At 47.0% G+C, this 13,013-nt stretch overlaps 1 protein-coding gene across 3 annotated transcripts in view; it reads right to left on the bottom strand.

Annotated features, from left to right (window-relative positions):
• Positions 1–2,266: 2,266 nt before the first annotated feature.
• GTF2H1 (general transcription factor IIH subunit 1) overlaps positions 2,267–13,013 on the bottom strand; it is a 28,518-nt gene continuing 17,771 nt past the window's right edge. For all 3 annotated transcript variants that reach the window (XM_068148279.1, XM_068148278.1, XM_068148280.1), the window contains 7 exons: positions 12,477–12,564; positions 11,090–11,178; positions 10,057–10,174; positions 9,101–9,191; positions 7,499–7,614; positions 6,574–6,666; positions 2,267–5,177 (listed from right to left, as the gene is read on the bottom strand). In XM_068148279.1, coding sequence (XP_068004380.1) covers positions 5,091–5,177; positions 6,574–6,666; positions 7,499–7,614; positions 9,101–9,191; positions 10,057–10,174; positions 11,090–11,178; positions 12,477–12,564 — 682 coding nt within the window. In that variant the 3' untranslated portion in view covers positions 2,267–5,090. The remainder of the gene's footprint in view (positions 5,178–6,573; positions 6,667–7,498; positions 7,615–9,100; positions 9,192–10,056; positions 10,175–11,089; positions 11,179–12,476; positions 12,565–13,013) is intronic.

Raw genomic sequence — 13,013 nt, 5'->3', positions numbered from 1 at the left:
CAGCCTCAGCTGCATTCCTCAAGGCCTCTTTCACATCACTGTTGTGGCATTCTGCCACCTGGCTGTGACCCTAATGCTGCATGGAGGGCAGAATAAAGGTGAGCAGGCACTGCCAGGCCTGGTGGGAAGTGAGAGTGCAAATGTAGTTGTCTCTCTTGGTGGGCAAGCTGGAGCTGCTCAGGGGTGCTGGCTACATAGAGACAGTGGGGTTCTGGTCTGTGCCCTCAGGTGGGCACTGCACTCTGGCTTTGTAAACTGTACCTCTGGCCTTATCAACTGCTCTGGCTGCATCTCACATCTCTGAGTCTTGTCTCAGCCCAAAAGAGCCCTGCTACATTATCCTCTATCTAGGATGTTACTGAGGAGAGTGCTAAGTTCTCTTGCTGTGTGTTACAGACAAGGAGCTGCGTATCTCTTGGGAGCTGATGTGTTCAGAGATACCTGAGGGGGAAATCCAGTGTCCTCAAAATATCTGGGTTAGGTAATGCAATGGTTCCCCAGGCTTTAAATTCCACTGCAGGAGCACATCTGCCACTTGTTATGAGGGCTTATGGAGGATCAATGTTAGATTACCAGAGGTCTGATTGCTATTCAAACTGAAGCTGCTGCATTTTGCCTAGGCAGAGCTCCAGCTCTTGCTGCAAGGTAAGGAAGGGAGAGCCTGGAAACAGGTTCACAATGCTGTGGCTCACATGATGAACTGTAGTGCAACATGAAGGCTCCAAAGCCACATGGCCTGCAGATAGCAGAGAGGCTTGGGTAGGCTCTTAAAAAAGGGAAACAGGATGGGTAAGGGAAATCTGGACCTTGAGCTTTCTTGTCACCACTCTTCCTGCTTACACAAGGGACTTTCTGGATAAAGCAGCTGCTGGAGAGTTTTGGCTTTCTAGCTAATAACAGTGCTTCAGGATAGAAGCTGTAAGGATGTAATTACAGCACAAATAAGGACAAATGGCTGTAGCTGTAAAAAAGCATCTAAGACAAAGGGGTGGTGGGGGAAAGTCACCCATCTGGGGAAGCACAGGCATTTGGGCAGGGCTTTGTCCCATGAGGAAGATGAAGATCATAGGTCTAGAGAGCTACTCTGTGAGCATGCAAGAAATAAGGTGTGGGAAGGTCTCACTGCCTGTCCTTGACTGGGCTGAGAGCTCTTGTTGAGAGAGAAATTGCCCAGTCCTTTTTGGGGTACATCTAAGTATCTGACCCTTGACAGGGTGCTTGGTTGCATGGGTTTGTTGATTAGGTGGTGTTGGATGATAGGTTGGATGCAATGATCTTGAAGGTCTCTTCCAACCTGGTTTATTCTATTCTATTTTCATCTGCTGAAACCCACAGCCTACAACCAAGTGGAGCCAGACTTGTACTGATATCTGCTTTAAATTATCCTTTCTCTGTTAACTAGCCAAGCTTAGATGTGAAGGGCTGACAAAGCAGCTTGTGCAGCTCTCCTGGACCAACAGCTGCTGGATCAGTATATGGAACAAGCAGAGGACTAATCCCTGGAGACATAAACTGGCTTTAGTATGATCAGGACCAGGGTAGTATCATAGTATCAGTCAGGGTTGGAAGGGACCACAAGGATCATCTAGTTCCAACCCCCCTGCCAGGGGCAGGGACACCCCACACTAGATCAGCCTGGACAGAGCCTCATCCAGCCTGGCCTTAAACACCTCCAGGGATGGGGCCTCAACCACCTCCCTGGACAACCCATTCCAGGGCTTCACCACTCTCATGGTGAACAACTTCCTCCTCACCTCCAGCCTGAATCTCCCCACCTCCAGCTTCATCCCATTCCCCCTAGTCCTATCACTACCTGAGATCCTGAGCAGTCCCTCCCCAGCCTTCCTGTAGGCCCCGTTCAGATCCTGGAAGGCCACAATGAGGTCACCTGGGAGCCTTCTCTTCTGCAGACTGAACAGCCCCAACTCCTTCAGTCTGTCCTCACAGGAGAGGTGCTCCAGCCCTCTGCTCATCCTTGTGGCCCTTCTCTGGACACCTTCCAGCACCTCCAGATCCCTCTTGTACTAGGGGCTCCAGAACTGGAGGCAGTAGCACTAATCATGGTGTGGATTCCCTGTGGCAGAACTTCTCAATCCTTTAAAAATGAACTAACTTGGCAGCAACTGTTTGCTAACTCTTTTGCTCCAGACCTCTGGTGCCAGCACGAAGGGACAAGCCGAGCTAGTGCTATACACGGCTCGATTTAGACCTGTATGGTAAGCCTGACCTTGAGGAAGCACAGGCTAAGCATTAGAGAAGACTTGACTTCAGAATTCAGTAGGGTTTATTCTACAAATCTCAGATCAATGCCAATGATACAAGTTTTATGAACTCTCATTAAAAATACAAGTCAGTATAAAGATTCCAATAGTAATATAACGCAGGACGAGTCAGTTTCCAAACTCAAGGAATGAATCTTGGACCATGCTACAGGGAAGGGGAGCAGGGGAGCACAAGGTAGAAGAAAAGACTATTTTTAGTTTACCTCCTTTGCTCTAGGAGGGGCCTGTGCCTTATTGCCACAATACCTGAAAACAAAAAAAGCAATATGAAGTGCATAGCAGCCTTGCCTGCTCACCTAGGCAAAGCTGTTGAATTTAGTTCTCATAGTCCTCTCCCCTCCCCACCCAGTTCTGGTCATTAAGGTACATTTTGACAGCCTGATATCCCTATAATAACTTAAAGCTATTGCAACACCATCCCCCAGAATGATTACAAACAGTCCTTTGAACTGTAGAATGCTCTTGTGATGCACCAAAACTTTTTTTGCCCACTGTTTTGCTTGGTCTTTCCAGGAACACTAAGTACTGGTTCAAATCAAAGGTGACTTAGTTCCCTGTTCCAAACTCTCCTGTCTCTGGCTTTACAATTTTTTTCCCAAATGAAGTCTCAGTGCACTCTAATACTCAAATGTGTTGTTTGTAGCTTCAGGCACAGTTAGAATAGAGACATTTTCTTGAAGCTAGCCCTCTGATCTGATGAAAGGTGTTACAGCTTTCACTAAACAGTTGCAAATTTGCCACAGAATTGCTGGGTCAAATGCTTTGGAGTGGGGAAGAATGAAACTCTCCTTTCTTTCTGGGGGCTGCCTGCACTTACAAGAGGATCAGGCTTAATAAAGCCACACCCTAAGCCTAAACATTTTAGAGGAAGTTTCTCCCAGGAGGTAACTCTTGGCAAGATGTGCACCTCATCCCCCAAATGCTGTACATCCATCTCTTTATTCCCAGTGACGTTTTCACCCTGCCAAAACCTGAGGGGCATCCCCTCTGGTTGAGCCCAGTCTATTTCTTGGAGCAGAACCACATGAACATCACAGAGCAGGTATCATGCATCCATCTGCAGCAGCAGACAGGGAAACTAGGCTTAACAATATGCATACATTTCCAAACAGAATTTGGGTGCAGACAGTGACATTTTAACCAAAACTTAGCATAATCCAACCCCTCCCATCCCTCCCCCCCCCAAAATGAAACCCCAAACACCACTGGGTAAAAAAAACCCAAGCAGCTGCTGACTTCCACGCATCAGTTAAAGAGGGGGGCAGGGGGGGAAGAATCCCTGTTGCATAAATGGAGCAGCAGCACAAACCAAGCACAGACATCATCTCTCCTGTAGGAATTTTGCACGAGTTCTCCAGCCAGCCAGCATCACCCTGTGGTGTTTCAGCACCACAGCAGTGGTGGCAAGGTCCAGCCTGAAGCCGCGGTGCGGGCGCGCCGAAGGCTGCTGTGCTCGCTGGCAGTACGCACTGTCACTCTGCATTTGTCTCTGGAGTAAGTGTACTCTAACAGTCAGGTTTAGTCAGAAGTTTCAAAGGAAGAAAAACAAAACCAAAAGCTTAGTAGCCCATTCTGGGCTTCAGTACAGTCAAAAGTGACAACAAAATCCAAGGATGTCATTAAACTGCATATATATTCTAGAACCCGGGTTTGCTTTGCGTGTGGAGTCACACTGAATACAAGACAAGCTGGTCTGACACTCAACTGGTTCTAGCTGGAACAAAGTATGGCACAGACTCCCAATAGCTCTGGACACTGTGTAAAGAGCACACTTTTGTTTTCCTTTCTCTTGGTAATGATTATCAATTCGCCAACAAAAAGTAGTCCTAACAGTCAAAAGGGGAAAGTAGAGGGGGGGGGGGGAGGGGAAATACAGATTCAGGAGAAATAATAATGATAAAAAGCCCTAAGAACTGAAAAGAAATGACTTTGGTAAGAGATTTGATTCCCTTCCTTTTGAAAAAGGCAGCCCCTCCTCAGAACAAATGCCACTGCTGACAAAAGGAATTGCAGCAGCACACACTTGCACTCCAACATGCTGGGAAAAAGAGAGTTCTGCATTAAAAAATCCAAGACCTGAGGCAAATGTTTGCCCCTCCCTCCCTTCCTTCCCCCCCAGTGTGGGCTTTAGGGACCCCAGAAAGTTGTTAAGCTTTCAGTGCAATGTCTCTTGCTTCCAGTTGGGTGGAGGGAAACGTAGGGCAGAAGCTTGTCTTGCTCTCCCAGGTGTCTGAAGCAGAAAGCAGCCTCAAGCTGCACTCTAAAAAATGATCAGTGGGGAAAACTGCTGCAGGAAAGCACAGCCAGAATTCAGGCAAAGGTCCAGAATCCAGTGAAGAGAAGGGGGGGGAAAAAAAACCAACACTGGAGGTTCTACCCTGTGCCATACACTTCACTTTAAAAAGGAAAGTTAGACAGAAACCCAGGTTTTTATTAACACACCCTCTGTAAATGGTTTATTCTGAAAGCAGCTCTTAATGCAACTCCAAAGCAGTTCCTGAGTAACTGCAGTAAACAGTGTCTCTTAAATAGGTTTGCGCCTCAGCTCTTCTCTTTTGGTTCTCTCCTGGTTGGTTGGTTGGTTTTTCCCTCCCTAGTTTTCAAGTTTAATCTCAGTTCTTTTTTTTCCCAAAAACAAAACCCCAAAAGAACAAGAACTAAAATCATGTGCAAGTTCAGTGAGCATCGTTTCCAGGAGTCCACGGCTTTGCAGGGCGTCCTGCAAGAGCTCCGGGATCTGTGGGTCTGCCAGCTCGTCCTCCTACCCCTGGGGCAGAGCTTGCTCTCAAACCTGTACAGCATGCACCTTCACGTCTTCTTCAGCAGGCGCCGGGACTGCCACGTGTGGAACTTGTTGTAGGCTGTCTGCAGCATCTCTTCTATATGACTTACCAGCTGAAAGGGCAAGAGGGGAAAAAACAATGTCCCAGCTACTGGAAAACAGGTCCCCTCCTGTCCCCTCCCATCAGCTGGATCCCTTTCATTCCCTTCCCTCTCCCATCAGCTGGAGACACAGTATCACCAAGGTTGGAAGAGACCTCAAAGATCATCGAGTCCAACCTGTCACCACAGACCTCATGACTAGACCATGGCACCAAGTGCCACGTCCAATCCCCTCTTGAACACCTCCAGGGATGGTGACTCCACCACCTCCCTGGGCAGCACATCCCAATGATGAATGACTCTCTCGGTGAAGAACTTTCTCCTCACCTCCAGCCTAAACTTCCCCTGGCACAGCTTGAGACTGTGTCCTCTTGTTCTGGTGCTGGTTGCTAGAGAGAAGAGACCAACCCCTTCCTGGCTACAATCCCCTTTCAGGTAGTTGTAGACAGCAATAAGGTCTCCTCTGAGCCTCCTCTTGTCCAGGCTAAACAACCCCAGCTCCCTCAGCCTCTCCTCACAGGGCTGTGCTCAAGGCCTCTCCCCAGCCTTGTTGCCCTCCTCTGGACACCTTCAAGTGTTTTGATGTCCTTCCTAAACTCAGGGGCCCAGAACTGGACACAGGACTCAAGGTGCGGCCTAACCAATGCAGAGTACAGGGGCACAATGACTTCCCTGCCCCTGCTGGCCACACTATTCCTAATGCAGGTCAGGATGCCATTGGCCCTCTTGGCCACCTGGGCACACTGCTGGCTCATGTTTAGGCAGCTGTTAACCAGCACCCCCAGGTCCCTCTCTGTTTGGGAGCTCTCCAGCCACTCCAACCCCGCTTGACTCCCTTTCATTCCCTTTCCCCCACCCACCAGCTGGATCCCTTTCATTCACTTCACCTCCTGCCCTCTCCTCCAGCTGCATTCCTTTTATTCACTACTTCTCCCATTCCCTCCATCAGCTGGATCCCTTTTATTCACTGAGTAATCTCCCTGAAATCAGAGGTATGCCAGATGGAAGACTCAGCTGCAAGGTATCTGAAGAGGGAGTAATTCATAGAGCTACTAGGCTGAGAAGGTCACACATAATTGTGCTGTCTGTGACCTCTGCAAGTCTGACAGGTTGGGAGACAGTTCTGAAGCTGCTAAGTTCCACTTCTTGGTGGAAGTGAAAAATGGAACAGGCCTTCTCTGTTTTGCTGTCTCACAAGTCATTTCAAATTGTAGCTCTTGACAGTTTCTACTGTTGCTCAGAGCAACAGGGAGAGCAGCCATGGTTAACTGGGTACTCAATCCCTCTGCCCACTTCCTAGTTAACAAATTGCCCTCAGCTAAGAAGTAACAAAGCTAACATCTTCTGATAGCTGTGATTCAAATGATCAATATGCACCCATGTAATGGAAGAGTACTTTTCTCCTTACATTTGTGCTTAAATACTGTTTCTGAAGTTTTTCTTGGAATGGGCAGAGCTTTGTAACCTGAAATCTTTCCAAGTTGCTCCTCATTTTCACAACCTGTAAGAGAAACAGAGACCAGCATTAGAATCACTTGCACAGAGGTTCCCTTTCCTTGAAAAACCAACCAACCAACCTCCCAACACAACACTTTGTGACTCATTTTGGGGGATACTCAGTCTCCAACAGCTCTTGAGGGTGCAATTTTGAGAGGCAAGTGCAGTGTGCCTGAGAGTGCAGTGTGCCACTGTGACCATTACACTGTCAGGAAGCACTACAGGTAAAATGCTCCCTAAACCATCCTTTTTTTGTGGGGGTTTTTCCTTCAAGCAAAGAAAATCCAGCACATCTGAATGCATTTCTTTATCTTTGTGATCCACATGATGTCAAAAGAAAGCATGGCAACAGGAAAAGGTGAGGATCACATAGCTAGTTGTAGACATCTGCCCTTGAAAGCAGTTCTGAAGCTAGGAGCTGAGCAATTTTTGCAGTGGATAGAAGAGTAGGGAAAACTTTCTTGTCATTGTGACTGCAGAGGTTGTTCTTCCCTTTAGTGCAGGGGGAGGGGGAGCTGTAGTTTGTGTGTTTTAAGCTGGCAATGAGAAACCCACAGCTGGAATAGAGCTGGCCATTTCTGTTCTGAAAGTGGCTACAGCACCTGCTCCTGAGGGTGGTTAACAGCCATGCAGAGATTTCAAACAATAGCACCAGGAGAACTGCTGAAAACCCAGCAATGCTTCATGGTTTGTGACCTTCAGTTGTAGGGATAGGTGCTGCACTGATCTACAGCATGGATCTTAGTTCTCTCGAGCTGACTCTCACTCTAAACCATCATCAAGCCACCACAGGGCCACATCATAACCAGGGCCACACCTGGAAGCTCTGCCCCTACCTTTTCTTCTAGGAATGGTGTGTTAACAGGAAAGCAGGACCAGAAGTGTCGTAGCAGCTCCCCTACTGCCACGTACAAGTGTTTCAGTTCAGACTGAATGTCATTTGGCACCATCTCTGCAACAGGAGAAAAGAGTTCTGTCACATCACTCAAAACTAACACATGAGAAATGAGAACACCAGGCTAGGGAAGGAGCTCAGCATTATATGCTTCTGCTGGAATCACAGAAAGTCTGGCTGGGAGGGAGCACTGAGGTGCCTCAGAGCTGAAGAAGAACTATCAGCCATACCAGATCAAGTCAGATCATTTATGGCTATCTGATTGTATATTACATAGGGAGAGCTGTGCTGGGCAAAGAATGGACACCAAACTTAACTCAGGATCAGAAGCAGTGTATTTGAGCAGCTCTAACTGTGGCAGTACTGCCTATGGGACCAGCACCTTGTTCTTCTCACAGCACAGTGCTGAATAGTCTGTTCTGGATGCTGTAAGCTTTCCCCCACTCTGTTTTATTGCCAATGAGAATATGGTCACAGCACGTGGAGGATGGAAAATCCAGGCAGGAACAAGGAACTGTATCCCAGATACTCAAAGAAGAAAAGTGTAACAGGACTCAAGAACAGGGAAGGGGCCACACTCATAAGAACCAGACAAAAAGCACCAACAGTCAGGGAGGATGACAGGAGCAGGGTGAGCTGACCAGTGAATAGAGAACTCTTGGACAAGGCTGTTTAAAACAACCAAACAACCCTTCCCCAAGAAAACCCCACAGGGTGGTCAGGTTCAGAGAAGTGTAGTGTAGCACCCAATATGTCAACTGGGATGGGCAAGAAAACCTCACTGCTTTCCTTCCAGTACCACAAAGAACCACACTTGGCTTTTTCAGCTGTCTGGATCAGTTATTGCTGCTCTTCAAACCAAGTAACAGAAGTTAAACTGAAAGACTGCTAAAAAACTCCAATCTTGTGAGAACAGGGACTCATCTGCTGTGAGGCTACAGAGACAGGAACTCAAGCTGGCAGGAGTGTGACAAGAGGGAAAGGGGTGGTTGAAGGGAGATGTGGGGAGGGAGGCATTTCTGGTTTGCCCTTGCAGCCTACAACTGAGTCATCCTTTTTCATAGCAAGCTGTGGATTTTAAATGCAGGCTCCAGAAAAAAGCTAATTCCAGAGAGTTACCTAGACCCTGCCTCCTTAAGAGGCTTCCCAAAGGCTTTGCCTTTTGTTTTCTGAAATTCAGGGGGAATTTAAATTAGAAAAAATAAATAAATCAGAAAATAGAACTGCTGAAGAAGCAAAGCTCATGATCTGTAAGGGCACCCAAGTGCACCCTGCATCACTTGCTCTGTACAACTTCCTCTCACTCACTTGCCTCAGCACTGGTGTAGCCAGGACAGCACTGGTGCAGCCAGGACCACCCTGGTGCGTGGCCATGGTGTTGCTTTTCTTTTGCCGCTGGAACCCAGCATTACTCCAGCTACATGTTTCCACAATTTCCTGATTGAGTGTAACATAGTCTAAGGGGCAGATGAGAGGGCAGGCCAGGCAGTGCTGCACAATGCAGTCAGACAGGATTACAGTACCCTACACCCTAGAGCCTTACGGTTTATGGCTTGCTGTGTTCCACCCTGCATAAGTGCTCCTCCAGGTGACAGGGCTGCAATAGTGCTAGCAGCATCACTACTTGAAAGAACCTGAAGGGAGAAAGGGAACAAATATTCCACATTAGCAACAATAGCTGGTACAAGTAAGTTGTGTATTTAGACTAGAACAGAATTAACCAGGCTGGAAAAGCCCCTTGAGATCATCAAGTCCAACCTATCACCCAACTGGAGTTCAAATACAGGGGAGCAGATTCAGTGGAAGCTCTGATGAAGAGTCTGCTCTTTTCCACAGTTAGACACTGTGCCTCTACGTCCCATGGCTCAATGAAAGCTCTCTGATCAATAATGGACAAACAAACCTTGTATCTACCCAGTAAATAAAAAAACCTGGCTGTGCACTTGCACTGAAATAGGACAGAGGACTACTCTACAGAAAAGTGGCACCTTCACAGTTGGGGCTGCTTTGCTTAGGGCCAAATCTGGATTTACTAACAAAGGAATATCAGGTAGTGGCTGGGAGGAGATTGGCTACAAGGCTTTAGTGCCCTCCAGGTGCCAGGACAGAGCTTTTGCGCATCCCACAGTGAGATCTCCATCCTACCTCTTTAGGAGTGAAAGACCTGTTCGTTTATCAACCTGCTTGCTATGACCTCCTAAGACCTTTACATCCTAGATTTCAGGAGGTGGGATCAATAATATTGCCCTGTGCTTCCTGTTGCATGACAGTTCTGCTTTACTGCTTTATGCCTTTCCACTTCCTCAAAGGCCATGGTAACAGCAGAATGTAACTGAGGAGCAGCAAGGACTTAGTTCCCTATTGTTTGGATTTTAAACACAAAAGGCATTGCTTCAAGTTGTAAAATAAATTGAATAACATAAAAAGCATTGGAGATAACAAAGGAAACTAAGCTGCTGAAATCAAGAAAGGAATTTCTGGGGGAGTGTTCTTCCATACCTGAGTTAGTTTGGGTACATATGCTTCCATTTCTTGCCTAATACTATTAAAAGAATTAATTATATCCTGACTGGTTGCATATTGCTGTGATTGAATTGGAGTTGGACCATGATAATACCTGTGAGGTGAGAAAAGGAAAGAGAAAAAGGGTATTAATAGGAGTGGTGGTATAGGAGAGGCCAAACTCAGTGGACTGTTCTTCAGGTGTTTCTAATTGCAGCTGCTTTGCAAGTGCTGAGGCTACCATCTACAGCTTACTGATAAAGTACTATACATTGCCACGTGGGAAGAAGCAGGGTTAGGGATGGTATGGCAGCACAGTAAGAGAATCTGGGAGCAGCATTTTGCTAATGAAAAGCTACCTGTGCCACCTAGCTCTGGGAGCATCCTTAGCATGGGGGAATTCACACCATACAGGGCTGAAGCTAAGCTAAGTGCAGGTAGGTGAACACTGCCTATGGCATCACTCCTTTTCTGAGGTTACAGCTAAAGCTCTTAAACTGAAGTGTCTAGAAAAAGGGAGTAGCTTTTCCTTGCAATCATCATCAGGGAGCTGGCAGAAGCCTCATCCCTGCAGGTTTTTAAGGCCAGGCTGGAATGTGGCTCTGGGCAATGTGATCTAGTGTGAGGTGTCCCTGCCCATGGCAGGGGGGGTTGGAACTGGCTGACCCTTGAGGTCCCTCCCAACCCTAACAATTCTATGAGTCTATTTTCACATGTAACACATTTTCCACTGTAAGCTGCAGCACAGTGCTGAACTGGGAACATAGGTCTGTTAGACTTCCACGTGTCAAAACCCTTCAGCTAGGCTTCCAAACACTTCCCTTGCTGGAAAGCAAGATGAAATCCAAACTGAAGTGGGGATTGCTTGGAAGCTGGTTGACTCAGGAGGTCTTACCAGCTTGCTAAACTTAGCCTAAACACACCAGGCTGTGGCACAGAGGCTGAACCAGCTGGTTCTGTGCAGGCTGCAGTGAGGGACCTGCAAGACTGAATGTGCTGAAGGAGCTGTGTGTGTGTTTTGGTACCTTACCTATCAGACTTCTTTAGGTTTAGTGCAATAGTTTTAACGCTATCGTTCTTCGTTAAATCTTCATATTCGATGGCCTCCTGCAGCTTCACCTAAAACAAGCCAAAGAATTCCACACATTACACATGAGGACACAGTTTGATGTGTTGAGTCCTTTGTTTTTTTTTAATCCAGCTCACCAAGTTTGAGAGGAAAGGTTACTACAGCCTTAAAGGAAACAGAGGTGTGGAATGCTCCATGTCTGCTCTCCAGAGTGCCCAGTGCTGGCTGAAGTGTGCCATTTGGAAACCTTGCCACTACCCCTTTGGGTTTTTTCCCCACCCCTGCAGATTCTGGCCAAAATTTGGCAGTCCCCACCACTTCCAGATCATTCTTTGCACTGTTTATGTCCAACCCTCTTCAATATCAGCAGAAACAGTAATGATTTAATGGCTGGTGTTCAGGGGTGTAAGACTGAAACCGTAACTGCCCAAGCTAGGTGGTGACAGAGCATAAGTGCTGGGAAGTCACAGCACAGTGATAGCTGACTCTGCACAATCAGACAACTATTCTTGAAGTCTCCTACTCTCATGCTGCTCTTTCACTCCTCTTTTCACCACATTTATTCTAGTCCTAGTGTGTAATTTTCTCCCCAGTAAAAATTGCAGCTTTCAGGAGGTCAAATCTGTTGACTTCCTCAACATTTACCACCACGTGCATTCTACAACCTTGCCTCCAACACACACAGGTTTTGGGTTGCCCTGGCACTATGCTATTTAGGCTGTCAGCTCCAGCAAGAGCATTCAATTCAGGCCTGCAGCAATTACAGTGCTCTCTTCCACTCTGCAAGCTGCTATGGGGAGTCTAAAGCAGGCTGCTGCCCTGTATTTCAGTGCACCAGGTGTCACTATGCTATCAGCTGAACCTCACTGCAGCTTCTAACCTTAAGATGAAGGCTGCCATGTGCCACTTTAATTATCCCCTCTCCAAACAATACACTTGATAGGTTAATGTTGGTGCTTGAACACCACTACCCCTTTCAGAGGGATGCTCTCTGGAAGTTGTCAGGCATTTGGAAAAAAATAACAGGGGAGGGAGGAGGAGGCAAAAATAGAACTGCAGTGAATGGGAGGAACCAGATTTCTGGGTCCACGCAGAAGCAGGCTGGAATGTTGAGCTTGTGTTGGGCACTGCTGAGGAGATGCACAGAGCAACACTTCCAAGTGTAATTTCTTTGCCTTAAACAGTGGTACCAAGCTTGTGCCAGGCCCTTGGGTTCTTAGGTTAGACACTTCTAAGCAAAGCTAAGAAAGGATCATTTGAGATGCATCAGAAACCAAGTATGGAACCTTCAGCAATCTTTTGAGCTTCCAGTTCCATTCCATTAGAATTGCATCAGCTAGCTTTATACCTTTTTCATTGGTGGCTGAAAGAAATCTGAGTCCCTGGAGTTTCCATCCGTACTGCTGGTCTCACTGTAATGGTCATTTTGTGCTTCTCTTAAAATAGAGAAACAGCATTAAGAAGAATTCACCTCACAGGAAACTTAAGACACAAGCTAGAGACAAAGTAAATACATCTGTTTCAAAAGTTTTATAGGCATGGTCACATACTGCATGTCTTTTTTTCCCCTGGTGTCTTCATTTCTAGCAGTTGATGTAGATAGAGGGAAACAGCTCCTCTAACAACTCTGCTTGTCAAGGGGGACATTCACCAGCAAGGGAGGGTGCTTCTCCCTCTCCTCAAACAGCAGCATGCCAACAATGCAACACAAAATCAGGACTAAATTAGAAATGCTCTGCAAACTTAGGCCAACCAGGTATGAGCAGAGCGAGGGGAGCCCTGAGATACTGCTGGTTTGGAGTAAGAGTTTCACTGTTTTGCCTCTTTCTGAACTGAGAAGCAGAAACACACATTGCCCAGAAGAGATCCTTTAAGGTACAGTGTT

The sequence above is a fragment of the Melanerpes formicivorus genome, unplaced genomic scaffold (genome assembly GCF_026170545.1).
Source record: "Melanerpes formicivorus ecotype bairdi unplaced genomic scaffold, bMelFor1.0.p_v2 SCAF_16, whole genome shotgun sequence".
NCBI lineage: Eukaryota > Metazoa > Chordata > Aves > Piciformes > Picidae > Melanerpes > Melanerpes formicivorus.
This window is presented reverse-complemented; position numbering and strand designations above follow the sequence as displayed.